This window comes from Brachionichthys hirsutus, chromosome 17, assembly GCF_040956055.1.
Source record: "Brachionichthys hirsutus isolate HB-005 chromosome 17, CSIRO-AGI_Bhir_v1, whole genome shotgun sequence".
NCBI classification, from domain to species: Eukaryota; Metazoa; Chordata; class Actinopteri; order Lophiiformes; family Brachionichthyidae; genus Brachionichthys; species Brachionichthys hirsutus.
In genome coordinates this window covers 5,888,295-5,916,178 of record NC_090913.1, presented here as the reverse complement: position 1 = coordinate 5,916,178, position 27,884 = coordinate 5,888,295, and the positions used below count along the sequence as shown (strand labels likewise).

Genomic DNA, 27,884 nt, shown 5'->3' with positions numbered 1-27,884 from the left:
ATAGGCTGATAGTTCGATGGACCTTTCCTGATCCTGATCCCGATCCCGGTCGTGTTCCAGTTCCGAACGGAAACATTTCGTTTCCGCTCCAGACGGGGCGGACAGAAGAAGACTTCTAAATGTTAATGTCGACCGACGTCGCGTCCATCATGCTGCCCGTGTCCCGGGCTCTCATGGACCGGGAGAGAGAGCTGGACACCCTGGCCGGGGTGCTCCCCGTGGCGGGCGGCGCCGCTGCTGTCGCCCGGGGCATGAAGCGCGGAGACCCGGAGCCCGACGCGCAGGCTGCGGCGGCGGCGGCGGCTCTGCTGGACTCGGCCGGGGCGGAGTGCAAGCGGGCCCGCATCGACGGTTCAGGAGGGATCGGCGAGGTTGGTCAGGTGAGGGGGGGTTGGTTGGGGGGGGGGGGGGTAGTCTTTTGTCCCTGCAGACGCGTCCACGCAAGGGTGCTGCAGGGTTCTCTTGCTGTTTTGGCGCATGGTGACATTTGTATATTTGTATGTGCACAAATACTCTAAATACCTTGCTGCTGTAATGCGGGTTCCTTTCTGCTCGTAATTTAGACCTGCGTTCACACTGCGGGCGAAGCGGACTCGGACCTGTTCTTTCGGGACAGTGTAAATAGCATGAATAGTTCTGGGATGTTCTCCAGGGCTGTTCGTGTGGATTTGATCCCACTGAGGATTTGCACGTCATTGTTTTGTTTTGTCCAGCAGTTGTGGAGTTAAATGAGAAAGATCGCTTGTTGACATGAGGATGCAAATGTAATGGACGATTGGGAACTATTGGGATCACGTCTCTGTTCATTCTGATCCCGAACCGGCATTCCAGGGATGTTCTCTGGAACACTGGCACGGATCTGGTTGCGTGTAAAGATAAATGTGAGCAGTCGATGCAGCAACATCAAATTTGAAATGAAATTGTAATTGTGGACACTTTGAACCAAAGTTTGGATTTAGCCTCAGCTACTGATTTACCCCCCCCAAAATGTCCCACCCTGACTCCTCCTTTAATATTGCTGCAGGGACATTTCACAGATATAAAATGACCCCCCCCCCCCCCTCATCGGATATGTGGCAACAGCACTGCAGGTATTCATTTAAAGCGTAAAGAAGAATTAGAATAATCTCATTTGGATCAAGCCCAAAAACCAATTGGGTGTAAAAATGCTCCTCCGTTGCCTCGGAACCGACGAGACGGCCCCGCGTGTTTAGTTTTACTGAACATCTGTGAAGCCCCAATCGGGTCCCAGCAGAGACGGAGCGTGAACGGACTCGACCTTTATTCAGCTCTAAAAGCCCTCTGCCATGGGGCGTAATGATGTCCGCATGTGTTACAATGAAAAATGAACTCGGTGTGAAGGTTGGGGATGGAGAGCCGGGAGGGTCGACATGGGGCACCCCCCCCTCTAATGACTCATGTTCTCCATTCCATGCTTTCATTTTCCGCCTTGTTGAGCCCGTCATTCCATAATTGGATGAACGAATGCGGTGGAGTCTCGGTCGGTGGAACCAGTTCACCATTTTACCAACAACTCGATCAAATGCTGGTTAATAAAGCGCCACGCGAGGACGGGCGGCTGCTCTGGATACGATTATGGTATGTTATATGAGGAGAAGCTCTCCGCTGGAGAACGGAAAGCTGTTTTCTCCTCTATTGAAAGCACTCGTTTGGGAGGTGAAGCGGTATGTTTGCCCCTGTAGGGGGGGGGGGGGGTAAATGGCTGGCTTTAGTTTACATGATCTTGCTGTCCATAAGTGCTGATGTGTGTGTATGTGTGTATGTGGGGGGGGGGGGGGTTGCAGATCGCAGATCAATAGCTCCAACCCATAAAATCTATTGACCATGAGCTGGCTGGACAGTCCGGAAATGAGAGTGGGAGAGTTGCCCCGATCCGCCCTCCCGCCCCGTTGGTGCAGGAACAGATTTGCCCTATCAATCGCAGTAAAGAGGCTTGGTTTCCAGCTAATGGGATCACGTCTCATACTGGGGGGGGGGGGGGGGCATTATAGCTGCACTGATCCTGAGATCCTTATCTAAGGCTGAGGGTTTATAGGATCACACGCACAGACAGTGATGCAGATTCACCAACAGGAGCATCATCTGCCCCAAACGTGCTGCTTGGGGCAGATGATGATCCAGATCACCATGTGGATGCTGTAAATCCAATCAGGAGGGGAATGAGCTGCTTGGCGGAGGTCTGCGCTCCCAGAGTGCTTTTCTAGTTGATAAATAAACAAGAGCTAGCTATTGTCTAACTGTAAAACAGCCTTATTCCACTTTATGCAACATTTTTTTTCCCGTTTTGGCTTCACACTCTTAACAAGCATTTCCCTGTAGATCCCACTTTGTACACAGGTGTAGTTTTATTTCCCATACTCTGCAAATGGACTCAATATTCTGGAAGCGAAATAGCCTGATGAGTGATGTTCAGTTTTCAATTAAACATCAAAATATTCAGAGGATGAGAGCAAAAAAAAAAAAAAAGCAATCAGCATCCCGGATCCCATAAAACACTCAATGCTCCTCTAGCATCATGGCAGCAGGTGTGAACTCTGACCCGTAACTCAACCCAACAATGGGGGGGTGTGTGTGGCTGGCATAAAGAGCGACCCACGTTTGCCCCATCCAGCCCAATAATGAGATCCTCCCCATTTGGCCATCGATACGGCTGCTTTTCCCGTCAGGCCGTGATGTCATCACAATGCGGGGTGGGAATGCTCTGTGAAGTCTGCAGCGCTGCATGAAGGGATGCTCAGCTGATGGGGGGGGGGGGGGGGGGGGGGGATTAGGCTTGATCCGTGCATATGACAAGTTAAAACGTATTCTGCTGACGACTTGGGTATCCATCCAGCAGATACCGAGGCGCGCTCTAACCTTATACGGTTTTACCTCGGGTAGCGGTGGCGAGGGCGAATGACTCGGCTCGGGCATGGATGTGTGCGGATCGCCCCTCTGTGTGTGTGTGTGTGTGTGGGTGTGTTTGTTTGTTTTTGTCTCAGACTCGCCACTAAAATAGAAGGAAAACGTCAGCAAGAAAAGTACTTTTGCTGTGAGTGGGGAATTTTTATTTTGTTATTTTTTTCTGTGATAAATTACCGGCAGAGTTCTGGTTTAGGAGCCGCCTGCGTGTCTGATGCGCTGCTCTGGGGCGGAGTTTATGTGCTCAGAATGTTGGTATCCTCACACATTGATTACAGATGAGTGCAATGCAAATCTGTGCAGATTGTTCTGTTGATAAATCGATATTTACTCGCATTAAAAAGTATATATGGGAGGATATTACTGGCTGATGCATCGTGGATCATATGGATTATACTGTCCGGCCTGTAGAACGAGGTTCTGATGAAAAGTAGTAAATGTAATCAGAAAGTTCAATCTTAAATCTTTAGTTATTGATTAACGGCATAATTGCCGAAGCAAAAAACGGACCATTAATCGGACTGCAAAATGATCAATGCTCTCGGAGCTGTGAAATATTATGACATATTTTTTACGATCACTGGAATTGATTAGACGTGAAAATAATGTGCAGATTCGTAGTGGGAGATGAATAGTAATAATTCACATAGATTTTAAGACGCTCTCTTATAATTAGTTCTGATCGCTCTGCGCTGCGATGTGAACACCGAGCAGCCTGCCAGAAACGGCGTTGGGCAGAACAGTCCGGTGTCGGTGCCGCCTGTGTGAACGTCATGACGGGCAGTTCTCTCTCTCTCTGTGCTGTAAGGGCACGCTTGTACTGGTCTACAATCAGATGTCAAAGTAATGGAGGGATCACAACGAGAGTTTTATCTTGGCGTCGATCAGCGTAGTGGACGTCTCAGTATTGCTGCTCAGTATTGTTTTAGAATAACGGCAACAGCGGAGTAATTTATTTTTATTTTATTTGTATTGACGAAGGACTTTCAATGGAAACAAGACCGCAAAAGGGCTTTTTCTAAATGCTCCTCTTAGACAGGATGTTTGACTTTATTTGTACTGTAATACATACTACTGTTTGACTGTACTTGTACTCTAACATTCTATCTAATAAATATATTAATCATCATCATCACATGTAGGGTGGGGGATCTCTGTCTCACCACTGAATTTCATCTGGACCGGATCCAGAATGGAGTCGGTAAAAAATATTGAATTTTAACATTGAAAACTCCATTAGATTAAAAAATCCGTTACAAATACACATCAACTCCGATTCACTTTGACTTTTCGTGGTTGCTGGAGGAGATTGAGCTGCTCGGCGGAGGTCTGTGCTCCCAGTGCTTTTCTAGTAATCCATATTGGCTGTGGCCAACACCCCTTTGAAAAAGCACGTGAAGGTTTACTGTAAAGCGTTTGGAGGGATGTGTGGAACTCTGAGGGGAAAGTAAACTTCACATCCGACGGCCAACCGGTTTCGAGGCTTGGCGTGTCGGTGCTTTGTGGACTAAACGGATTCACACCCTCCTGAGCGTGAGCGCCGTCCTGCTTTGCAGTTCGGTCGGGGGGGGGGGGAAATGTAGAAGGAGCAGCCGTCCCACGGTGCGACAAGAATAGACACGAGTCCTTTGGCCAAATTAGACGGCGCACAATCAGCGCACTGAACAATCGGAGGCGCACACACACCTTTCACGTCCTGCAGTGGGGGGGGGGTCGCAGGCTTCAGCCATTTGCTGTCAGCACGGATGGCCTGAAGCTTTCCATCCCTTGCTTGCTTTTCTTTTTATTACTGCTCCCTCCACGCACCTCTTCGCCATCTGCTGACTTCTGCTCCTTTTGTTGCTCTCCTGGTGGCTCGCCATGTTGTGTCTGCCCGCCCTATCCTCTGTCGCTTTAGCCTCTCCACCCTCAAAACCTCCACGATTCCCACTTCTAGGTGAAATCAGAATCATTTGTTGCCAACCAGAAGGTCAGCCTGGGATCAACTTGGGTGAAAACCCTCTCCTGCAGCTCTCTCAGGCTGCTCTCTCCTGCAGCTCTCTCAGGCTGCTCTCTCCTGCAGCTCTCTCCTGCAGCTCTCTCAGGCTGCTCTCTCCAGCTGCTCTCTCCTGCAGCTCTCTCCTGCAGCTCTCTCAGGCTGCTCTCTCCGGCCACTCTCTCCTGCAGCTCTCTCCTGCAGCTCTCTCCTGCCAGGTCCTTAAGGAAATGAAGCACGTGACTCCAGCCGTGTATGAGTCATTGCCTTTGCGGTCTCCATCGGGGAGGTTATTTTTTTTCCTGACCACGTCGCATTGTATTTCAGCTTTGGTTCTTGCCTTTAGTTACATGCGAATATGAATCGCAGATGTTTTTGAATAAAGCCACCACTGATTAACTTTGACGCCCCCCTCCCCTTTCTTTGGGTCCTTTAAGTTTTGTTTTGATCATTTTTTACTCCGTAGCATCGGCGTCTCGAGTTTAGTTTGCCCTCACTGTAAAATCGGGTTTATACTTTATTCATGGTATTCAATCCTCTAAGAGGTGATTCATTATTTAGAGGCTCTACCTCCCAAAGCCACTTCACTAAGTACATTTTTGGCTCCGAGATGGACTCGCACTCACTGCAGTTTTCTACCATGGAGGCATTTTCTCCTCTCACCTCCACCCGAGGCTCCTGCGTTGGGGGGGATGGGGACGGGGGCGACGTCATGCTTCAGGATTTGGTGAAATGGCCACAGGAGGTCCAGACTCCGTTGGCTGCGGTATTAATCAGGCAAACTCAAGCTGTGAAATGCGCAGAGCAAATTGTTCCCTTCGGGGACCGTGCGACGGTTTCAGAAGAAAGGACGGCGCCGGGAGGAGGGCGGGAGGAGCCGATTAGTCTTCCAAACTAGAGATATGAAGCCAGAGAACAGCAAATCTGTTTTTCCCTTCAAAGCGACTCCTGATTGCTGTAAAAATCAGCCCTTTTATTGGACTGCGTTCCCGCAGAAGCTGGAACACACTGTTACGAGTGCAGATAAAGTGAGTTACAAGCTTCGTAGGGAGGGCCGTGTTTCGTTTTAATATCGCTCTCCAAACAAAATGAGGTGCTTTAGAGTTTATCATGCATCTTGTGCAACTGTAATTACTCGCCGGTTATTCGATGCATCCATCTTTTCTTTGCCCTGCCTGAATATAAATCCCATTCACACGGCGTGTTGTGCCTCGGCTTTATACAAAAAAAACATGCACGACGGCCAAATGGCGGCTCATTATTTTACCCCGCTGAGCCGGCAATGGAGGCAGTAACTGTGCTGAAAGCGTGTCTGCGTTGGAAGGGAAGCGGGAAAAGCACAAGGACAGAACATGGGTGCGACATTTGAATGGCATGTTTTGTGTAAGCAATCCAGAGTGGAGTATAAAGAAAGCGACTGTATGCTGTTGGAGTTTCGTGTCGTGCCTCTTTTTGTGGGCGTGTCATTCAGAATGTCACCCTGGGGGGGGGGGCAGCAGGGGTGTGTCACTGGGCGGAAACCTGGACCGGGACACATGAAATCACCATTTTCTTGCACGTGTGAAATATGCGATGCCAGCCCAAACCCCCTGCTGATCCCACCGTCAGTGCTGCTGAAACAAACACATCTAATGATGGAGGTAAAAAAAAAAAAGCCCCAAAAAAACCATGCGAGGATGGAAATATTCCTGTTTCAGTCGTACCTGTCCACAGAATGGAGGAATGTCAATACATTCCCAGATGTCAGTGCATATTCCACCCAATAATACCAATACCAGTGGCTGGTGGTGGTTCTCTGACTCCGGCCCTGTAACCCCGACTAGGGTGGTTCGTTTAGAAGGCTTCGTTTTCAAGGGCCCACGGACGGAGGAATGGCGGGGCGTGTTGGATAACAACTTCTCAGTGGATTCTGCTCCCTTTGAAGCCGTCCGGGCTTTAACGCCGTAATGACAGGGTTGGTTGGAAGCTCATTTAGTCCTGTTTTAATGTGACCTCGGTTTGTGGATTAATGCTCTCGCTCACTGTGGTTTTGTAACTTTTAAGCCAAAGCACCAAATTGAAACTTCTGCAGCTGCGTCTTGCTTTAGTAGGACTGGCTTATATACGCGAGTTTCGTGGTCCAATCAGGACCATGTACAGGCACTTTGACTGTTCTGTATGTCGAGTTTATTTTTGCTCTCATTTGCCGATGGTATCCAAATCAACCTGTTTGTGTTTTGATGACATACACGCTGCATCCCATTCGGATGATTGATCTAGCAGTGACGGTGGGTCGGCGTGGAAGTTTTCCGGACTGGTGGTTCCATTTCGCTCCATTGCTGGCTGACACTTGTGATCTGTATAGGATTTTAAAAGCCGTGGTGTTTTCTGTCCATCCGTCATCTCCTTGCATGCCTGATCTCACTTACCCCCCCCCCCCCCCCCCATTAACCCAATGTCTTGAAGGAGGATACTAATCTCATTAAGAGTCAGCAGCACCACAGAAATGTTAACTCATAACGAGAATGAATACATTGAGCTGCATTCCAGATTCTTTGTTGTGTCTTTTCTTTTGTAATTAACTGAAAGTGTATGCATAAACCTTCTCTCTCTTGCAGAACAACGATCCTTTGACCCTTTATCACGGCTACGCGCCTCACAGTCAGGTAAGAAGCGAATTTCTTCTCAAACCTATGAAAATATGTTTAACCCTCCTGTTAACACGTTTTATCAGATTGACCCCAGAAAATTATTTACAGGAAATTGTTGTCCAAGTGTATGTGTAAGGGACTTTGTTTATTTGTTCAATACGTAAAAAACCCCTTGATAATGAACCGTCGACCTGTCCTCTCGCGCTGCCATCAGGCCAAACTTTTAAAATGTGTTAATTATTAGAATTAATCTAGAAAAATATCAAAATTTAGGATGTGGAAGTCCCAAAATTCTGAAAGCCCAGTGTATCAAATATGATCCACTGGGCCTTAAAGTATAATTTCTAGTCACTGACTTTCTAAACTGTCATGGCACCAGTAGACATCCACCAAATAACTGAACACACTGATGAACACCAACAAAGCTGGGACTGCCTCATGACCTACAAAGCCTGCCTTCTGGAGCAGATGTTCCATTTAAGATGTGAAGATGGAGACACGCTGGTCTGGAAGAGAGGAAGATCCATCTTTATGATTGAAGCAGGAAGTAAAGGAAACAATGTTGCAGGAGAATCATGGAGCCCTTTGAACCGTTTGATCTTCACTACGGTGGAAACAAAGTAACTAAATGAACTGAGCTACTGCAGAACATTATAGATACATTCATAGGTGTGAGTAGTAGGACACACACACACACACTTGCGCTATGTGTGCAATATGTGTTCAGCACATTGAAAAAATAGCATTGTGATGATTTTATACTCAATCAATTGTACCCATCAAATTAGGAAAAGTCGTGAAATATGAAGTAAAATCGTGAACTATTATTATTTTAAATGACAAACATTAGACGGTGTCGAGTTGATCCCATTATAAGAGGAGGGTTAAGTATTTTTGTTCATCAGGGTACTGTGGGGTTTAATTAGTTTGAATTTACACACCTTCACGCTGCGTTTCTTTATTCATGATAATGACTTCCGACTCCGAGTGTATAAATGCAGCGTATAGTTTCTTCTTCTTGCGCTGCTAAACATGCAGATAATCTGATTTAACCGTCTTCAAACTCTTATTGTGCTCATATATTGGACATTTCCTGCGCGACAGTCTCTACAAGGCTGCAATCTGTTTACGGCTGTTTGTATTAGCCTGGCGATTTGTTATTAGACTGCTCAGTTTGTGTGGCTAATCCTTAGATTATCCTGTGTTCTTCCACACATCCCCTCATGCTCTCCCCATAATCCCCTCATCCCTCACTTTCTGTGATGTCCAACAGCCTCCGGTTGCTTATCTGCCCTTTATCCGTCCAAAGCATTCACTCGAACGCGCCAATCACTACAAAATGGCAAGTTCTTTGCTTCCTGGTCGTTTGTTGCGTTTTTTTCTAGCATGTTGATGGAGATGTGCAGCTGTTACTGTAGCAACGATCACGTCCGATAAGTAATCATAATAGTTCAACTGTTTCCTTGTTAGGATGTGAAGAAGTCATTCAAGAGCCTCCTGCTCACGTGGCTCTCGTGCCTAAATCGTGCGCCTAAAAATATGACGAAGGTTTTGCTTGTTTTTTGGCCAATTGATTTCATTGAAGCTCCGTCAATGTAGATTTGGGTTAGGATGCTTTTTCTTTTTTGATAGAGGAACCTGAAATGGATCGGGCTTTACCCTCTGACTCTTTTCCAATGATGTTATTCTTATTCCGTGATGTTGATTCTGAAAGGGTCCACTGCCAACTACTGCCCTGCATACTTTGTATACTTACATGCAGCTTCACCATTAATGTGCGGACAAGTTGACGAGCAGCGTTTTGTAAATGCAACAACAACAAAAAAGATTTTATTAGCAAAATTGTTGTCACATAAACAGAGATTAAATATCACCTAGCATCTGACCAGAAAAAAAGCAAAAGGCAGAGAGGAAGAAAACAATGAGGCAGCGGAGGCTCCCACAATGCCGAGGTGCTAAACTGTCGACAGCAGTGTGAGGATGTCGAAGGGAAGAGCCTGGAGAGCCACACGGGCCCGATGCGTGAAGGCAGAGCGAGCGGCTCCCTGTCAGACGTGGAAACTTTGCTGCCTTTATTCATCTATTACTGTGCATGGGGGGGGGGGGTCGTCAACTTGCCGCCACAATCGGTTCCGAGGGTTTTGTCGTAAAGCTGACTGGGTCGCAAGTCACTCCACGTTAAATTACCGTAAGTATATTATGATGCAGGAAAATATCGGAGGAGAAAGATCCCATTTCCTCTCGGTAGACGTCGTGGCTGAGATCGCCGAAACTGTCGCGCACTCGATTCGCTCGCTTTCCGGCATGTCGTAAAAAAAAAACACCTCGTAAATAGACAAAAACAACAACAGACGAGTGCATAGGTCCTAAGTTTTTTTTTTTTATTGAATCTCATAATCACAGCTTTATTCAAATATGCCAGGACTGACGAGGGGAAAAAAAGCAACGAGGCTCATCTAGTGTTTGTCACCTGCAGAGTTAGGGGTAGACGTAGCGCTGGCAAATTAATTTTCTGCTCTGTATCGGACCGCATAGGAAAACAAAAGGAGTCCTCAACAATTGGAGCGCTTTATATTCTCAGTATTTTGTGGTTTAAGTGTTTTTTATGTGTGTGTGTGTGTACATAAGAAACAATAATTAACGTCTGAGCATATTTAAATCTTGCATCAAACCCCTTACAGCCAATAATTTGACATTAATATTTAATTATTTCCACTCTGTAATTGCTGCTTTAGTAGTTTTGTAGTTATCGGTGGCGTCCGCTATTTCTGTGGAAGATATAATTTTGGCATGCACAAGGGATTAACAGGAAGCCGCGCATGCTCCTGTCGGAGGGGCTGCCTTAGACAAACAATGGCGAATTAGCTCAATATTTCCATGTTGAAATACGTTGACGGCTGTTTATTTAGTCTTCATTTCAAAATGGCATGATGAATCCTCTCAGACCGCGGTTCGTTTGGTTTCATTGCGAAGAGATTTAAAAGTCATTTATCTCTTGCATATCTGGAAAAAGCAACTGCCCAAGGGCTGCTTCCTTATCCACAGTGGATGGTGCAATTAAGTTAAAGCATCTGCCCCCAAAAATAAATTCTGGCTAAATGCTCCTCTATGTCCGCCGGTTTGTTGTTAAATTTGTGGTTTGGCTCTGCGCAGGTGGCATAAAGTATTAAAAAAATATTTCTTTGTTGTTGCTGAAAACATCTGTCTTCTGCTCCAAATGAGGCCGATAGGAGGAATAATGAGGAGGGAGCCAAGACATTGAAGTCGCAGACTGTGAAAAAAGCATGAGTGGATCCATGAAGCCAGGGGGGGGGGGGGGGGGGTAGTAAAACAGGGTGACAAATAGCTGCTCCCAATTTAAGCATTCATTCTGTCGTGCAGCAGGTTTGTTACTTAATTTGTGTGAAGTTGTGACTTTCAAAAATAAGCCTAAAAATTGCCGAGACATTTTACGTAACGGAGACGAAAGAGGGGAAAACGTCTCCTCTTCCATTCCCAGCAGGCCCAGTTAACTTGCATACATGTAAAGAAGGAGGGAGGGAGAGAGAGAGAGAGAGAGAGAGAGAGAGAGAGAGAGAGAGAGAAAGGAGGGAATGCGACATGAGAAGGAAGCAGAGGGGAGGGGGAAGTGCAGGTGTGATGGAGACGGTGAAGTAAAGGGAAGGAGGCGTCAGGCTATCTGTGAGAGGAGGAGGAGGAGGAGGAGGAGGAGGACTGGAGAGGAGACAGAAGATGAGCAGGCAAGGGCACAACAGCAAAACAGAAGGCTGGGGGTAAAGGGAGCGGAAGGAGCGAGTGGGAGAGGGAAAGAAAAGACTGAGTGGGAGACAGAGAGAGAGAGAGAGAGCAGAATAGAGAAAGCAAGCAAGTAAGCAAGCGAGGTGGGAGAGTGACAGGGACAGAGGCCAGCAGGAGGAGGAGGAGGGCGGGGGAGGGAGGAGGAATTGGCATGGCAGAAAGAGTGAGCAGGGGGTAACGAGAGGGAGATTTTGAATCTGAGAGACAGACGAGGAAGACGAGGCTCGGCGAGAGGGAGCCAACAGCGAGGTAGCTGGAGAGGAGACGGAGGAGAGCGGGAGCGCCGGCGGTCCGAGTACGATGATGGGACTGTACTATCCTCCTGTGCTGTCGGTGAGTGCTCCTCCTCGCATCGCTTCACGTCCTCCTCCGTGTCTGCTCCATCGCACACGGAGAACGGCGTCGGAGCGAGGCGGCGCGGCGGCCGTCACCGAGGGTGAAATGTCCATTAACTAACTAACCCACGAGGACTCTGCTTGACCCCCCCCCCCCCATCATCACTAGAGCGGTCCAGTCGGGATGCTTCAGACGCTTGTTGGGGCCACCCCAGTGGCTGCGAGGGATCAAACCACTGAGACTAGCGTTGATGCGCAGGACGCCTGCAGGATCCCAGGCACGAGAGCCGAGTCGCTGCGGTTCGGATTCACTCCGGTGAAACGCGGCGGGCAGCCATGTATGAGGCGCACGCTGTTGTTATGGCATCTGTTCTTCTGCCCGGAGCCAGAAGCGCACGCATTCTGAACATCAGAAGAGTCGCGGCTGCGTTCTCTTCATGCTGCGTTAGCTGGACGGAGCGGTAGCGCAAGCAAAGTCCTGTAACGTCTCCGAGGGGGGGGGGGGGGGCAGGGGGGGGCACAGGAAGAACTCCTCCTCCTTTATTGCCCCTGCAGCTGTTTCTGTACATTGCCTCGAGCCCGTGAGCGAAAGGGACAGGTGTCCCCAGAACGGTTGTCTTCCTGGGTTGCTTCTCTTCTTGAGTCTCCTTCACGTCGTTTCTTCTGTCGCACATCTCGTGAAAACGCACAGAAGCTGAAACGCTCAGTGGGCTGCGAAGTCGGCGCATCGCAGCGTCACGTTCGTGTTGTTTTTTTGGGAGTGACTCGGGCTGCCCGTGTCATCCCCTCCATGCTTCATGTCTTTTTTATTTTATTTTTTTTGGTGTATGCGCTTCTTTTAGCTGTACCTTTTGAATTCTTGCTCTCTCTCTACAGTTTGACCTCTTTTCTCCCTGCTCGTTCTCCCCGGGGCCCTGGCAGCTGTTATCTCAATGTTTTCCTCCAAGAGCCTCTGGAACGGGGTGGGGGGGGGGGGATGGGGGAGAATAAAAGTGGGGGGGGAATTTATAATTTACTTTAAAGGCGCCGGCAAACCCTCCGACAGTTTCCCAGGGAAGCCCGTGGATGAGAGCTGAAATTAGAGCGAGATGAAAAATGAGAAGTTTAAGGAAACGGACAGCAATAGAGACATTTGAGGGTTTTGTAGGTCAGCTGTTGGGGGGGGGGGGGGGGCATGGTCGGTGATGCAATTGCAGACTGTGGAGCTGATTTTGCAGTTGTGTGTTGTGTGTGTGTGTGGTCCAAAATCTCCTTGCGATGGGATCATTTATGAACAGTTTTTTACAGTGTGTGTGTGAGTCAGCTCATATTCAGAAAGCCTTGTTGCAAGAGTGTTGGATCTGCTGCAAAATGCTGAAATAGTTTCTCAAGCCCCACCTAAGAGTGTGCCCTGAGGCGAGGGAGAGACGCCAACCTGCTATAAACTACACAAACGCGCGCACACACACAGCATAAGCTGAAAAGTGGCCGGAGAGGGTTCGACTCTTCCACCTCCCACCCTCTGCAGATCGCGTTTATCCCCTGAAGTGTGAAAACAGTGGAGGTCGGTTAATGGTCCTAAACGAGCCGCGTGACTCGTTGCTTTTTGTTGCAGTCTGTTTGATGTTTGGACGTGCGCGGACGGCGTCTTTGGGAGAGCCACGTGAGCTAAAGAGCTTCTGCATTATTCTTCTGAATAAAAGAAAAATGGTTTTGTCCAAACGTTATTTTTTTTTTTTTTTTTTTTTGATAGAAGAACCTAAAATCAATTTGGCTTTACCATCATTGTAACACCTTCCTGCGGTTGCTAGATATCAATTCAGGAGGACACGCTGGACAAACAAACAAGCGCTTAATACTCGTCTGGGCTCTAAACAAGACAAACTCGTTCCGTGGTCGGATCATGATGTATTGGAGGAGGCGTGTGGATGTTGGGTCGATGCATATCCATCTGCAAGTTTGTGTGTTCACCTGCACATTTGTTTGTTCAGGGTGGCGTGCGTGGAATGAATGTGGACAAATAATGTCAAAGTCTTTTTTTCATTTTTCATTGTTTACCTTTCATCAAATGCTGAAAGGCGCTTTGATACAGCCAGCGGTGGGGGGGGCGGGGGGAGACTGGGGAAAGTCAGTCATCGTGCTGGTGTCCCCGCGGTCATGCATGTTGAAGGGGGAAATGGCACGAAGGAAGGGAAATCCTGCAAGGAAAGCCAATGGGGCGGAGTAATGGGAGGAGTTTGTTTGACCAGCGGACGCGTTACCCTATAAGGAGACAGAGAAGAGAGTGTGAGGAGGAGCCACTGGCGTTGCTGGCATCGTGCTGCTACGAAGCAAATGGGCTTGATTGACATGTATGGGTGGGGGGGGGTATGCAAGGGTCCCATCTGGATTTTGTGAAGCGTAAAGAAGCGAAGCACGCAGCAGGGCGAGTGGGAGGGAAGCAGAGATGAAGCGCAAGAGGGGGGAGGAGGAAGAGGAGTTGACAAAGGATGGAATAATTTAACGCGAGGGTCTCCCGACTCGTCCGCATGACGCACCACCCCCCCCCAGTAAATGGAATTACTGAGCCAAAATGTGAGCTGCTTAACGGTGTGAATCATATTTTCCATAATCAAGTTTGCTGAATTAGGCTCGAGAAAGAAGGATTCTGAAACGTCATTTTTCCTGTCAAATGACCCGGGGTTGCCCCCCTTCTCTCCTCTCTCCTCTCTCCTGCTAACTGACCCGAAAGTAAGCCAGTGATAGCTGCTGCTCCGAGTCACCGCCTTTGCCTGGCCAGCACATGCGCTCGCACAAACCGTCGAGCCTAACACCTTAGCGCCGCGGGAGCACGTGCAAAAACACAAGACAAAAAGTACCAAACCCGGCTGCGTGCATAAATGTGCAGTTTGTCCACAGGGCAGCATTTCTTCAGATTGACCAAGCGCGACCTTCATACTTCGTCAGTCTCATCCCGTCTATTTTGTATTTTTCAGTGGGCACTTTTTTTCCCGATTTTAAGGCCAGCCCACGGCGAACAAAATGCCCCATAAGCTCGACAGTGTGAAAGCAAAGGAAGAAAAGCAAGATGCAGGCATTTCCTATTTTGGGAGATGCCAGAGCAATCGGGTAAAGAGAGAAGGGCTGTGAGACGCGGCTAAAACGGATCTCCACTGAAAAGGGCCGTCTTTGAACACAAACACAAGGTTGGGTTCTGGCTTGTCCTCCCGCTTCTGTTTTGGTCTGGCAGGAGGAGCAGAAACAGTCGGGCTTGCTCATTCTCCTGCCAGACTGGAGTCTGTTTCTGGAGCATCAAGAGGACGATGTGATGACTGGTCAGTAGTAGAGGCTGTGAGTATCGCTGCCAGGCCATCCATGTAGACGACCTCAATCGCCTTGCCGACAGCCGCTTTATCGCCGTGCAGGTCATGGGTGTCGCTGGAGCCTGTTCCAGCTGGCACCCCGGATGTGTCGCCAGCGCGTCGCAGGGCCACACACAGAGAGACAACCGCTCACACCCATACCGACAGTTTTAGAGTAATCGATTCACCTAATTTGCATAGTTATTTTTTGGGAGGTGGGAGGGAACTGGAGAAAGCCCACGCAGAAACGGCGAGAACATACAAACTCTGCACAGATTGGAATGGAACGCAGAACGTGGCGGGAACATACAAACTTTGCACAGATTGGAATGGAACGCAGAACGTGGCAAGAACATACAAGCTCTGCACAGATTGGAATGGAACGCAGGCCTGCTGCCAGAACATCAGAACTTTATAATACTCCCTCATCGTGTGCCTGCTAGACCAGACCTGGGCGTCGTACGGCCCCAGGGCCGCATACGGCCCTTTGATTAACTCTGACCGGCCCGTGTAAGGTTAATTGGAAATGACAAAATAAACACATTTTCTAATTTTACCTCATGCATGGACTAAAACTGCATCCAGTGACCGGTCAATATGATGTATCTGTGATGTCTTTATGATACTGAGAACCTTCACACAATTTTCCAACAGTATATTAAACTCAAAGTGTTTTAGAGTGAATGTGACTGAAGATGTTCACTAATATGAGTCACAAATGGTAAAACGTTCACATTTATTTTACCATCGTTTTGAGAAATTTAATTGAATAAATAATGTTTTTTGGAAGGTAACCTCAATTTTTCATTGCTTAATTATAACATTCTTACAAGCTTGACAAATCAATGCCATTTACTGCTTTTCTATAAATACAATTAATATTATGCAGAATGGAGTTCAGCCTTTTGGTCCGGCCCTCCAGAATATTTTTTGCTTCTCATAATTGCCCACCCTGGTGTTTGACAATGACAATAAAGGCTTTCTATTCTATTCTATTCTACATTAGCTAATGGCACACTACATGTAGGAAGCGCCACTGCCACCTACTGTAGCGAATATGCATTTACACTTCATTCTAATGCGTAAATGTTACCCGGGGTCGCACGGATGCCACTGTTTGAACTTCGCTGCCTTAGAGAGAGTTATGAGAATCTTGCTGACGCCACGACTGTTTTGTTTGCAGAATTCACCAAGTTGAGACTTGTCTGTCATGATAAGCACGCTAGTCTCAGATCTGAAACAAACCTAAAGGCAGAACTACGATCGGCTCAAGGAGGCAAATAAATGCAAGTGATGCTTGGCTCAGCTGTGCTGCATGTCCTGAGAGCACGCCGTGTGTGTGTGTGTGTGCTATCGTACATTAGCAGCCATAAGTGCTTTAAGAGGGGGGGGGGTGGATATAATCCGTGTTTTTATGCCTACAGTAAGGAAACACTGTCTGTGGAGGAATGTGTACTTCTGTATCTCCAACATAAGAATGAAGAGGAGGTGATGGATCTCTATAAATATCTAGATGCATGTTCTAACTTCACACCGGTCAGCATTGTTGTTTTGGGCAGACGTTTACACAAACAGATGCCTGACTAACGTGTCATCAACGAAGGCTGCCGTTCTGTTGACTGACTGTTTAGCTCGTTTCTCGCTTGTATACAGAAGGTTTCATTATATTATATAACTGTCCGCTTTGTTACTGCACTTCTACTCGTTCTTCTTGCACTGGCTGATCACCTTTTCCTTCTCAGCGAACCCCAGAACCGGATCTAGCTTCTCTATTTCTACTGTATTTGTCTCCCAGGTTGGCTCCTACCTACATTTTTGACCCAGAAAGATTTTTCACCACCCAGCACAATTATTGTTTTTTATACATCAGCCCATTTATCAAGAACGACTGATGTTGTGTATGTTTAGCTGCAGTCAAAAGTTTATTTAAAATATTTTGTCCATTAATTAGAGCACACATAGTTACAGCTACTAATAACAGATAACAAATGAAAAGGAAGGTCAAAGAAAAAAAAAAAATCTGAAAGCTGTAAGATCAGAAAAAAAACCCTGAACTCTTAAAATGTTGCATACCTAGATATATATTTACTTAAATACGGTATTGGTATTATGCTGTCTAAATATATCAGGACATACAGTAATGAGTTTAACATAAAATAATTAGCATTTTATGTAAACCAAAGATAAAAAGCTCTTAAAGTGCAGCTGGTATGAAACGCCTTAATCAATTTCCCCAAATCATAATTTGGATGCTGCCGGACAAGATTTGGAGAAAGCGCTGCAGTGTTTAGGGGCGGGGACAACCCAACGGGAGAATACCAGCAGAAAATCCTGCCGCCACCGATCTACTACCATTTAGGGTGCATCGTGTGCAATAAGGCATTTATCCGTGTGTGTGTGGGTGTTTGCGTGTCAGAGGCGTTTGTGAGTGTGTGCAGGCGTTAAGACACTCGCCATTGTACAACGCTGTGAGCGTGGCGCCATCTCACCGTCAATTATAGATGTGGCTGCAGTGAATTTTTAATGGAGGGTTTAGGTGCATGCATGAATGCGCACACGCACACACACACACACATGCAGAAAAGGGAACATAATACCCGTGTTTGTCTGACTTCTGCACCGAAGGTCTGTAGCTTTCACCCACTCCTCGCTGTTCTCCCTCTTTCTCCACACAAGGGCTCTCAGGATAGCGTTGGCGGTCAGTAGGGACTCGTACCGCCACCTTTCTCCACGTTCCCTCCACCTCCGCCACCGCCCCCCCAGAACGGCATGGCCCTGGATTATGCGGGCGGCCTGTATGCAGCGGGGGCCGTCCAGGGCCCCATGGAAGCCATCGGGCAACGAACAGCTCTGCAAACGCAGCCATTAGCCTCGGTGCTCAAGTGAGTGCCGGCCCCTCCCTCTGTGTTGCGGCCCACATCAGGTCTTTGCCTTTAAAGGGGCGCCAAGAGCAACAGTGTGGAGGAATATGTGTTAAAGATTTAAAAAATAATAATAATAGTCCCCCAGAATCAGTCGGCCGATGCCAATTTCACATATGAGCCTCTCCGATTGTCTTTTTTTTTTAGATTAAATATACACAAGCATTCCTCCACGATAGCATGAAGCTGTAATGTCACATTTAAAGAGCAACTTTTGTCAGTGCACCCTATTCAGAATTTTAAAACAGGTTTTTGAAATGAATGCATAATGGAGATCGCTCGCCGCAGGCCTACCGTTACCACAGTGTCAACAACAAGAGCAACGTTCAGCAGGTCCTGGCCTCTGTGCAGAGCCTGAGCAGCTCACTTGGTCCTTCTGCTAACCAATCCCCCCCCCCCCCCCCCTCTGTCTTTCTGCCCCACCAGTCGGATGGATCGTCTCAGATTGACGGCCAGACGGGGGTTGGCTCAGGTGGAGGAGGGACTGCTGGGGTTGACTCGGAGGATAAAGGGACCCCCAAACGGCTCCACGTGTCCAACATCCCCTTCCGCTTCCGAGACCCTGATCTACGGCAGATGTTTGGGGTACATCTGTTGTTGTTGTTGTTGTTTACTGTTCATGGTCAAATACCATGAAGTTAGTAACAGTAACGAGTAGAGTAAAAAAAATAAAGATTTTATCGACTAGTGGGCTTTTAAAGCACCTAACTTCGGCCTCTTCATTTTCCCTTTTCCCCAACAGCAATTTGGTAAAATCCTTGACGTGGAGATCATCTTCAACGAGAGGGGATCTAAGGTACGGCGTTCGAAGAGCAACTGGAAATTCATTGGAAGAAAGAGCACAGCAAACTGTTTTTTTTTGCAACCCTCTCTCAATACCCCCCCCCCCCCCTTCTGCTTGCAGGGATTTGGTTTTGTAACATTTGAGGCAAGCGCAGACGCAGAGAGGGCCAGAGAGAAGCTTCACGGTACTCTGGTGGAAGGACGTAAAATTGAGGTAACTCACCCCCTTAGCCCCCCCCCCCCTCTCCTTTTATTTTATTCTTATTTATTTATTTATTAGCAACAGTGAGCAGTTCTTCCTACGTTTCCTCCTCCATGTCCAGTTCAGAGGTTTCCGGACGGCCATATGTCCAGCTCTAACCCCTCTGGCTTCACCATAGTGGGGTTGCAACGGCACCGACCTCTCTTTTGGCGGCGCTCCCTGTCCGTGTTTCTGCTGTCATTGCTGCTCTTGTTGATGTTGTGGGCTGTCCACTGCACCTTTAAAGCTGTGTGTGGTTTGCAATGCATGCTGGGTGACGTGTGGCTGCACAACGACGGCATGGCTGGGGAGACGCCAGGCTGACAACGGGCCGCTGGTGACGCCGCGTCCGTCACAGCATGTTAGGATCTTCTTCCTTTTTTGTTTTCCTGCACCTTTTTCCATCACGACCATTGTGTCTTCCGTAATTATGATGAGGGGGGGTGGGGGGGGGGCACTTTTGGTTTATGGTTGTGTTTACGAACGGAAGGGAAGTTAATAGCCTCTCGGCTGTGAGTGCTTGCCAGTCTTTGCAAGAGGCTACTGTTTGTTGCATGGATGGGTCATGAGGTTGGATTCTGTCTTTCGGGTGCCTCTGGGTGGCTGTTTAGAGGGTAGAGCGACTGTTGCATGATGGGGAGCATTTTCAGGGGGGGGGGGGGGGGTCGTATTGAGAATGAGACTGCTGAGGAGAGTTTACTTCCATTTCAAAATGCTTCAGAATCATGCTTGTTTAATTTCAGGCGTGTTTTGTTTCCACCACTTTTATTTTTTTTATTTTTTAATAACACCTGATCTCTGTTGTGAGATCTTTTTATTTATTTATTTAATTTAGTTTTTATTTGTGAATTTGTCAGCATGATTCTTGAGATTTCAGTTTCCAAATGGCCTTTTGGAGATCCAATGCATTTGCCATTTGCTCTGGCTCTTGTTTTTTCTTCCTTCTTGCTCGTGACTAAAGCTCGTTCTGCATGGTGTCTCTTCTCTGTCTCTGTGTGTGTGTGTGTGTGTGTGTGGGCGTGCAGAATTACCGGTAGATGCACGGAGGGCGGGGAGAGGATGAGCATTGGAACGGAATAGACTGTCGTTCCCCCTCTTTTACATTTTTCCACTGGTTTTCTTCCATCATTTTCCACTCTTTTTCACCAGGCCAGTCTGTCTGTCTTTGTCTGTCTGTCTCTATCCCAGTTTGTGTCCCCCATAAACACCCGTATGTATCTCTGCTCTCTGTCCATTTCCCTGTCCTCCTGTGATGAAGTTAGGCAGCATCGAACCAGATTAAGTTTGATTTTGAGTGACTGTTTTCTTTTCTCCGTCAGATATTTGAATTCAATTCTGGGCAATAATGAAGCAAAGTCTAACTCCCAGATCAGATGTTAATTTCTGACGTTTTCTGTTTCCATTGACTTTATCCGCTTTTATAATCTGTACTCGTTGTGGGTTTTAACCAGCAGAGGGCTAGGTGGTTGTCCAACGGCTTGTAGGTGACTGTTGACATGTGACCTGTTGCATCACTTCCTCTCTACCACAGGGTGGGGGGGGGGGGGGGGGGTGTTGCTTTTCATGACTTTGTTTTGTTTGTGTTTATTTTATTTTTGGTTCATCATTTCTTTCTTACATATAGTTTCTCGATTTCCCTGATGATTTTTGTATGTTGTTGTTGTTGTCAGTCTCCACGGTAACTGCTCGCGCGTCCTCACGCCGTTTCCCTGGCAACGGTAAGTTGTGTACACATGGCATCATCTTTTAATGACCCCCCCCCACCCACCCACCTCATCTCATCAAAAGTTGCAATGAAGCACAAACACTCCAATGGATCGCTCCTACTGGAGCGATCTCGATTGGCCGATCCTCTAATTGATTGGGGAGGTGGTGAATGAAAGGATTGCGAGATTAGCCGTCGGCCGCATGGCATTTTAAAGGCCACCTCTCTAAGTGAATGCACTGCATCTCTCTGGACGTGCAACGCGCTACGACTACCACTTCTCATGCATTCGTTCCAATCACCTCTCTAACTGCATTCGGCGGCGTTGATTTCCGGAGCCGTGTCCTGCATGGTTTAATCTTCCTCGCCATCTGTGTGACGTCATGTGGCACCGTGTCATCTCTGTGTGTCCCGTGTTCAGCCGATGGCTGCACCGTTGCCACCTCGGTTGGGGGGCAGCATGCTGAAGCACGACGGCTCTGTTGGTGTGTTGGAGGGCGGGATAATGGTTTCCTATGAAGATGCACTTTCTGTACCACTTAGCATTTGGCTATAAATGACGACTAGTTTGCATCCGCCCCCCCCCCCCCCAAAAGTAGGATGCAAACCTTTTTCTACTTTAATCTACTCTATTATGTGTACAATTTTAGAATTTTGCAGTTTTTAAGGAATAAAATCAAAGCCATGTTGTACTTTTGTAGGCAAAGCTGAACAATAAAACTAGTTCACGCTTTTCATCTTCCTGGTTTCTTTGATCAGTTCGGGGTTTCGATGGCGTGTGTTGGTGGTTGCGTGCTGCCGAGGTCTCTGGTGTGCGAAACTGATTTAGAATGCAGTTTGTTTCTCAACTATGATTTATTTATTTATGTCTTTGTTTGTTTACTTTTGAGGAATGACATTTGCATCCCCCATCCTCCTGTCTGTGTATCGAGAGCTCTCTCTCGACTCGTTCTTCATTCACCACTTCTCCATCGTTGCTCGTGCACAGTCAGTTACAAACGTAGGCTAATGGTCAGATGTATTTTGTATTTGTGTGTGTCGCATCTTGTTGTTGTTTTTTTTTGTTGTTCATTAGAGGAATTGCACATTTGGATGGATTGTTCACTCTCTCGACCTCTATCTTCACGTCATGTCCGTGTTTTTTCTGTGTCTTTTCATGTGGACTGGCTCCTCCTCCTGCATCCCTCTGTGTCCTTCTGCCACCTTCCCGTCCTCCTTTCTCTGTATGCGTACTTTATAAGGAGGGCTGCGTGGCCTTGTTTTTGATTGGTCTCTTGCTGCATCTGATGCTTGCTGATTGGCTGGTTTGGCTCACCTCTGGTGATGTGATGTGCTCTTGACTGGCTCTGTGTAATTTGTGTATGAAGTCTTTCGAATGACGTGTTTTGTTTTGCATTGTGTCCAACCGATGAAACTACTGCTTAATTCTTTTTTCCCTTCTATTTTTTTAAGGTTAATATCGATCAATATAATGGTCTTGGATTTCTTTTTGAATGCCTTTGTTCTGAAGTGTTTTCTTTGTTTCTGTGTGCCAATGGTTGCATTGTTTGTGTGCAAAACTGCCCGATTACTCACTGTATTTCTCTTTTAAAATAAGCGCATGCATCAATTTACCATTGCTGCTCATCAACAGGATTAAACTCGCTCACAAACGAGAAAAAAAAAAGTTTTTAGTAGCAGGAACTCTTATGGTTGACGCTTAATAAGGAAATTATTTGATAAATGTTCCTTCTTTGTCACAGAATACATTCAGATTAAACCTAAAACATCACTTTGATGATTTCTCACTACGTGTTGGCATGCCGATCCGTGTTAGCTGACCCGCTGTCTCCGGTGTCCAGGTCAATAACGCCACAGCCAGAGTGATGACGAACAAGAAGATGACGACCCCTTACGCTAACGGAGAGGGTCTCGCGACTCTTCCATACGGTAACGCACTGAGTTGGGCGGTCATCACCACATAAAGAGACGTAGACTGTCTTCCCTTATTTTATTTGCTGTGTGTCAAGAAAAATTTGCCACGGTCCCTAAGTGGTTCTGACTTCTATGTAACGGAAAAGCTAAAAGAAACATCAGTTTTATCATGATCATGTGATTCATCATTTATTAGATACTATTGATTTGTTTATTTAAAAAAAATATCTTCTGGTTTCAGTGAGAAATAGAATCATCGATAATCACTGAGGAAACGCTCAAATCTCCAGTAAAAAAATAGGTTTAAATTTCTTTTTTCTGTTGACAGCTGGATGGAAATTGAGTCCCATGGTCGGAGCGATGTACAGTCCTGAACTCTACACAGGTAGGGCAACATGCACGCCTCGTGTGCCGAGCCAGACTTGTGGAGGACAAGAAGTACAAATGCGTTTTTTTGATCTTAAAGGTTATCAAAGAGTTCGTTCTTTCTGTTTTGCTCTCTCCAGTGCCAGGGTTTCCCTACCCAGCAGCTGCCGCTGCCGCCGCCGCCGCCGCTGCCGCTGCCGCTTCCACTGCTGCGACCTTTCGAGGCGCTCACCTCCGAGGTCGTGCCCGGCCCATGTACAGCGCAGTCAGGGCAGCTGTGCCGCAGCCCGCCATCCCTACCTACCCCGGGTAAAGGCGCGCTCGTAAATAGACGCTGATGAGCAGCAAACGGCGACTGATGATAAAAGCTGTTGTGCATATTACTCTTCTGAAATGCTTGTCTTCACTTTGTGAGAAACAATACTTGATGATTGTGCATGCGGTATGTTTGAATTCACTTTGATTGATATATTGTTATTGACATCAACTGGAAATACCATTTCCTTGTACCTCGAAATGAGCCGTATTATTCTGAGGCGCGTTCAGGATCAAATTGAGCAGTTTTTAATTTCCACAGTTTGTCTCAGTGGTTGAGGTAACATTACTATTACACTGAAGTGAATACGGTTTCACACAAAGAGGTGGTATTTTGCTTGCATGTTGCACGGTGTGTAATAATTTCACCCTTTTTTCTCTCTCTCTTCCTTTCACAATCTCTTCGGCACTATTTTCTTGCCTCTCTCTTCCTAAATTGTCACTCTTGTTGTTTTCTGCAATGCCCACATGGTGGCGCATCACTCCATTATTTTGTTTACTTCGGCTTCCCACTGTGGCTCCTCTGCACTGTTTCCTCTCTCCCTCTCTCTCTACCCCCCCCCCCCCCCCTCTCTCTCTCTCTCAGTGTGATGGCCTATCAGGATGGCTTTTACAGTGCAGCTGATCTCTATGTAAGTATAACCCTCTCTCCTCTACTGTCTCAGTCCTCACCGACGTTTCCCCCTCTTGTCTGTGTGTGAAATGGCAAAGACCAAACCCATAGGGTGGTGTACTTTTGGGTGCTTTGAGCCAGTGCATCTGTATATTTATGTTTTTCTGTATTACTCTAAAGTGATTTTATTTTTTTAACATGATTATTAAAATAGAAATACAATTTAATCCATTGGATTTTCTATCTAATTCACACAAGGTACAATCTTGCATTAAATGTTCCTTTAGTAATCAATACAATTGAACAACAAGGACATCTCTCAGCAGTCCAATGCAATCAAAGTGGTCATTCATTGGTCGACTCCTCTAGGGTTTGTCTCTGCGCCTTTGTGAGTTAGTTTGTACTGATGCGATGATGATGATGATGATGGTGTGTGTGTGTGTGTGTGAGAGAGAGACCAGGTTGACAATAGCTGTTTCTGTTCTCTCTGTAGACTAGTGTTTCAGGACATTAGTGGCAGATTGCCCCAGGTAGGGTTTTGCCCATTCTGTGTGAGAGCCAGTGTGCATCCTCCTCCTCGTCGCCAATGACTTGCGTGCTGCTAGACGCTATTGACCATCTGAGATTGAGATTGCCTCCTTCTGTCTTCTTCTACTAACTCACTGGATTCTGATCACGGGCGGAGTTGCGGAAGGGGTAGAATAGCGCGAAGAATCAAATTTGAATTAATGAAGGGACGGTCCATTGTAGGCTCGACGAGGGGACGGTCCATATGCTCGGCGAGGGGACGGTCCATTGTAGGCTCGGCGAAGGGACGGTCCATTGTAGGCGAGACGAAGGGACGGTCCATTGTAGGCCAGACGAGGGGACGGTCAGCGCTTTGACGTTGGTGTTTAATGTAAATCTGAACTCTCCACGTCTTTTCGCTTCTGTTTTCCACGGCAACGTGTCCAACTAACGCTCCACATATTGTCCACCAACTTATTTATCGCCTATGTAAAAATAAATAAATAAATACCATTAAAAACCCAGCCACAAAATCTGCAATACATTTCAGTTTCTTTGGTACAAAGCATTTTCATTGCACACTGACCAAAACATTCAAATGTAAATGGGATTTTTATAAATCGGATCCTTTGAGTGGGAATGCATTTTCATGCTCGGACCTTTCCTCCTGCTGTTTTTTTTATCATATACAAACTTCCATCATACACATCGGGGGGGGGGGAATTCTAATGCGTTGTCAGCAAGCGGCAAATCTGCAAACAGAAGACGACGGCTGATCATTCCGACCCCTTCCAGGAATCTCCTATCTGCTTCACCTGTGGCATGCTAACTGAACCAGTGGCATGCAGACATTACTTACAAGGCCTGGCTCCCTCCCCACACTTTGTTTCTTCCCCCTCCTTGTCTTTCACAAGCGTCCACCTGACATTTTGTTCTTCCTCCAGTAACTCCGTTAAGGAGGTCGCGTTTTAGCCGACACGGTCTCTACATCTATCATTTAGTATATTATTACCTTTTTTATTTAAAAGATCTGAACAGATTTTCTGTTCCACTTAATTGCTTTCAGTTGTCTTCGGTACCTTTTTGTGAGATCTGGACAATTACGAGCTTCTCGTTTCTAACTTCATGGGTAATGTTTTAATGCATGAAGACGTCACCACAAGGTCCGACCACACAGGAAATTCAAGATTTCTTGAATTTCTCCAGTAATCTTCTGGATCTGGTGATCCAGAATGTTTAAATCGATTAACCACTTTAATATAACTAATAATCACAATGGTTTTTGTACTGATTTGATCGGCTGAAACTGTGCTGATTCGCATCCGATTTGACACATTTCACACGTTGCTGGAATATTCTATTTTCCGTTGTGTTTTCATGGTCTAGGGGTCGCATTATTATTGTCCAAGTATTAAAAGACTGTTGCAGTTCAGTTATGTAGAAACCGAGCTGCCCCGATGGACGTTTATGATTTCACGGTCTTGTTCCGTTATTTAATTTTTTTACATCATTTTTAAGCCCAGGGATTCTTCCACTTCATTTCTTGTTTCCTACATCGCTTTCTTTTTCTCGTCATCCAGTCACCCCTCGTCACCCTCCTCCCTTTCTGCCCCCCCCGCCCCCCCTCCAGGCCAGCCTTCTTATCGTAGCAGGACCTGTCTGGTCCTGAATGCAGGGACTGGTCTTATAGGTAGAATGCAGTGGTGTGCGTTTGTTTAATACATGCAGGGATGATTGGTCTAATCCGCTCTGAGTTTTGGGAAAGCATGCTGTGTCTCGTCGTGATTGGTCGCTGGCCGTGTGAGCGTAGTGTTTGTGTGTGTGAGCCCTTTTTTAATCCAACTGGCTGTCTTCTTACATGTGTAGGTTTTTTTCTCTCTCTGTGTGTGTGTGTGTGTTCATCAGCTGTCCATCTAAACAAACAATGACGCAATCATCTTGCCACCCCTTCCACTTTTCTTTTACTGTGTGTTTTCGAGAAGTGTTTGTGCGGGGGGGGGGGACATGAATGGGTTCGAACCCTCTCTCCCGCCATGTCCAGTGGGGAAAGATAATGCATTTATTTTAATGTTGACCCGAGGGGAGCCGCAAAGCCTAAAACGCATCACGTGCAACTGAAGATGATGCTTCCGCATTAGTCATGGAGGGAGAGACGCACGCGGAGCCTGAGCTACGTCCTTGTGAGCTACGTCCTTGTGAATGCTGCTCTGCACCAGATTAGCCAGTTCTGCCGACTGTCTGCTTGTTCATCTTTCCACTCTCCTCTCAGCAGTTTCTCTCTCAATGTAACCCTGTAGAGCCGCATCTCGTCTGTTGATGTGGAGGTGAAATACAACCAACAATTTATTCCTATTTCTGTTTCCCCCCCCCCCCTCACCTCTTCCATTGTATCTTTCTCTTGGCACCGCCTTCCCCCTCACTCCTCGTGTCATCGCCACATCACAGGGTGGCTACGCAGCATATCGTTATGCCCAGCCGACCGCGGTAGCGACTCCCGCAGCAGCGGCGGCGGCTGCGGCGGCGGCTTACAGCGACAGGTGAGCGCGCTGCCTGGCTCTTCTTTGCACCTCCTCCGATGGTTGTTTGTAGCACATACAAGACCAACAAATTGTGATTAGAAACCAGCTGCGAGTAACGGATACAAGACATTCAGGTCCAACTGCCACACTGACCAAAGCATAGACGACGCTGCACATTATATACTTTAGCATATTATGTGATACTTGTTCCTTACCCCCCCCCCCAATAGCTATGGACGAGTTTATACTGCAGATCCCTACCATGCTGCCCTCGCCCCAGCTGCGTATGGTGTTGGAGCCATGGTAAGATTCTAACCGCCTCATATTGTCAAGCATACAAAGGTTAAACTCGGGATGTTCTGTTATCAATGCCCGACTCTGCCATGGCTGTGATTCCCAGCTCCAGGTTCAATATGTAAATGTATATATATATATATATATATATATATATTTATATAGTTTCTATAACTAGCTGGGTGGAGTAGCTTTGAGCCAACCTTTACATTTGTTGTAAATGTATTATTATTACATCTTGAAGGTTGACACCTGACTGAAGATTGACTGTTACCATTACAAAAGCTTATTGATGTATTCGTTTTTTGGGGGGCGGGGATTTATTGACGCTAAGGAAAATTCACCATATTTGTGGAGTTAAAAAGATAAGGTCATTTAAAAACCGTTTAATTCACTAAATGTTATTTGTTGTTGTTGTTGTTGTCCCACAGGCGACACTGTACAGAGGAGGCTACAGTAGATTTACCCCTTACTAAGAGCACTACATTTCCCAGGAGCTCCTCTCTTCCATTGGATTTCTCCAAAAGAGCTCCCTCTGTTGTTGTGGAGGTGGATTGCACCCAGTTTTCATGTGTGTGGTCGACCACACCCGAGATATTTCAGATCCCACACCCGAGCAGTCCCACATTTTCTTATATACACTACGACAGAAATAGAGGAATGCTGTATTAAAGACAGATGGAAATGCCTTTGCAAAAAAAAAAAAAGAAAAAATACAGACTTTAA

General features: G+C 46.8%; 1 protein-coding gene across 1 annotated transcript; it reads left to right on the top strand.

Moving 5' to 3' along the window:
• Nucleotides 1–119: 119 nt before the first annotated feature.
• On the top strand, nt 120–27,634 carry rbfox2 (RNA binding fox-1 homolog 2). The gene is given in 12 exon segments (XM_068751004.1): nt 120–371; nt 17,657–17,854; nt 18,346–18,486; nt 18,644–18,697; nt 18,806–18,898; nt 22,472–22,559; nt 22,873–22,929; nt 23,051–23,219; nt 23,812–23,857; nt 26,791–26,882; nt 27,095–27,167; nt 27,590–27,634. Coding segments are annotated over 12 exon segments (1,308 nt in total).
• Nucleotides 27,635–27,884: the final 250 nt, after the last annotated feature.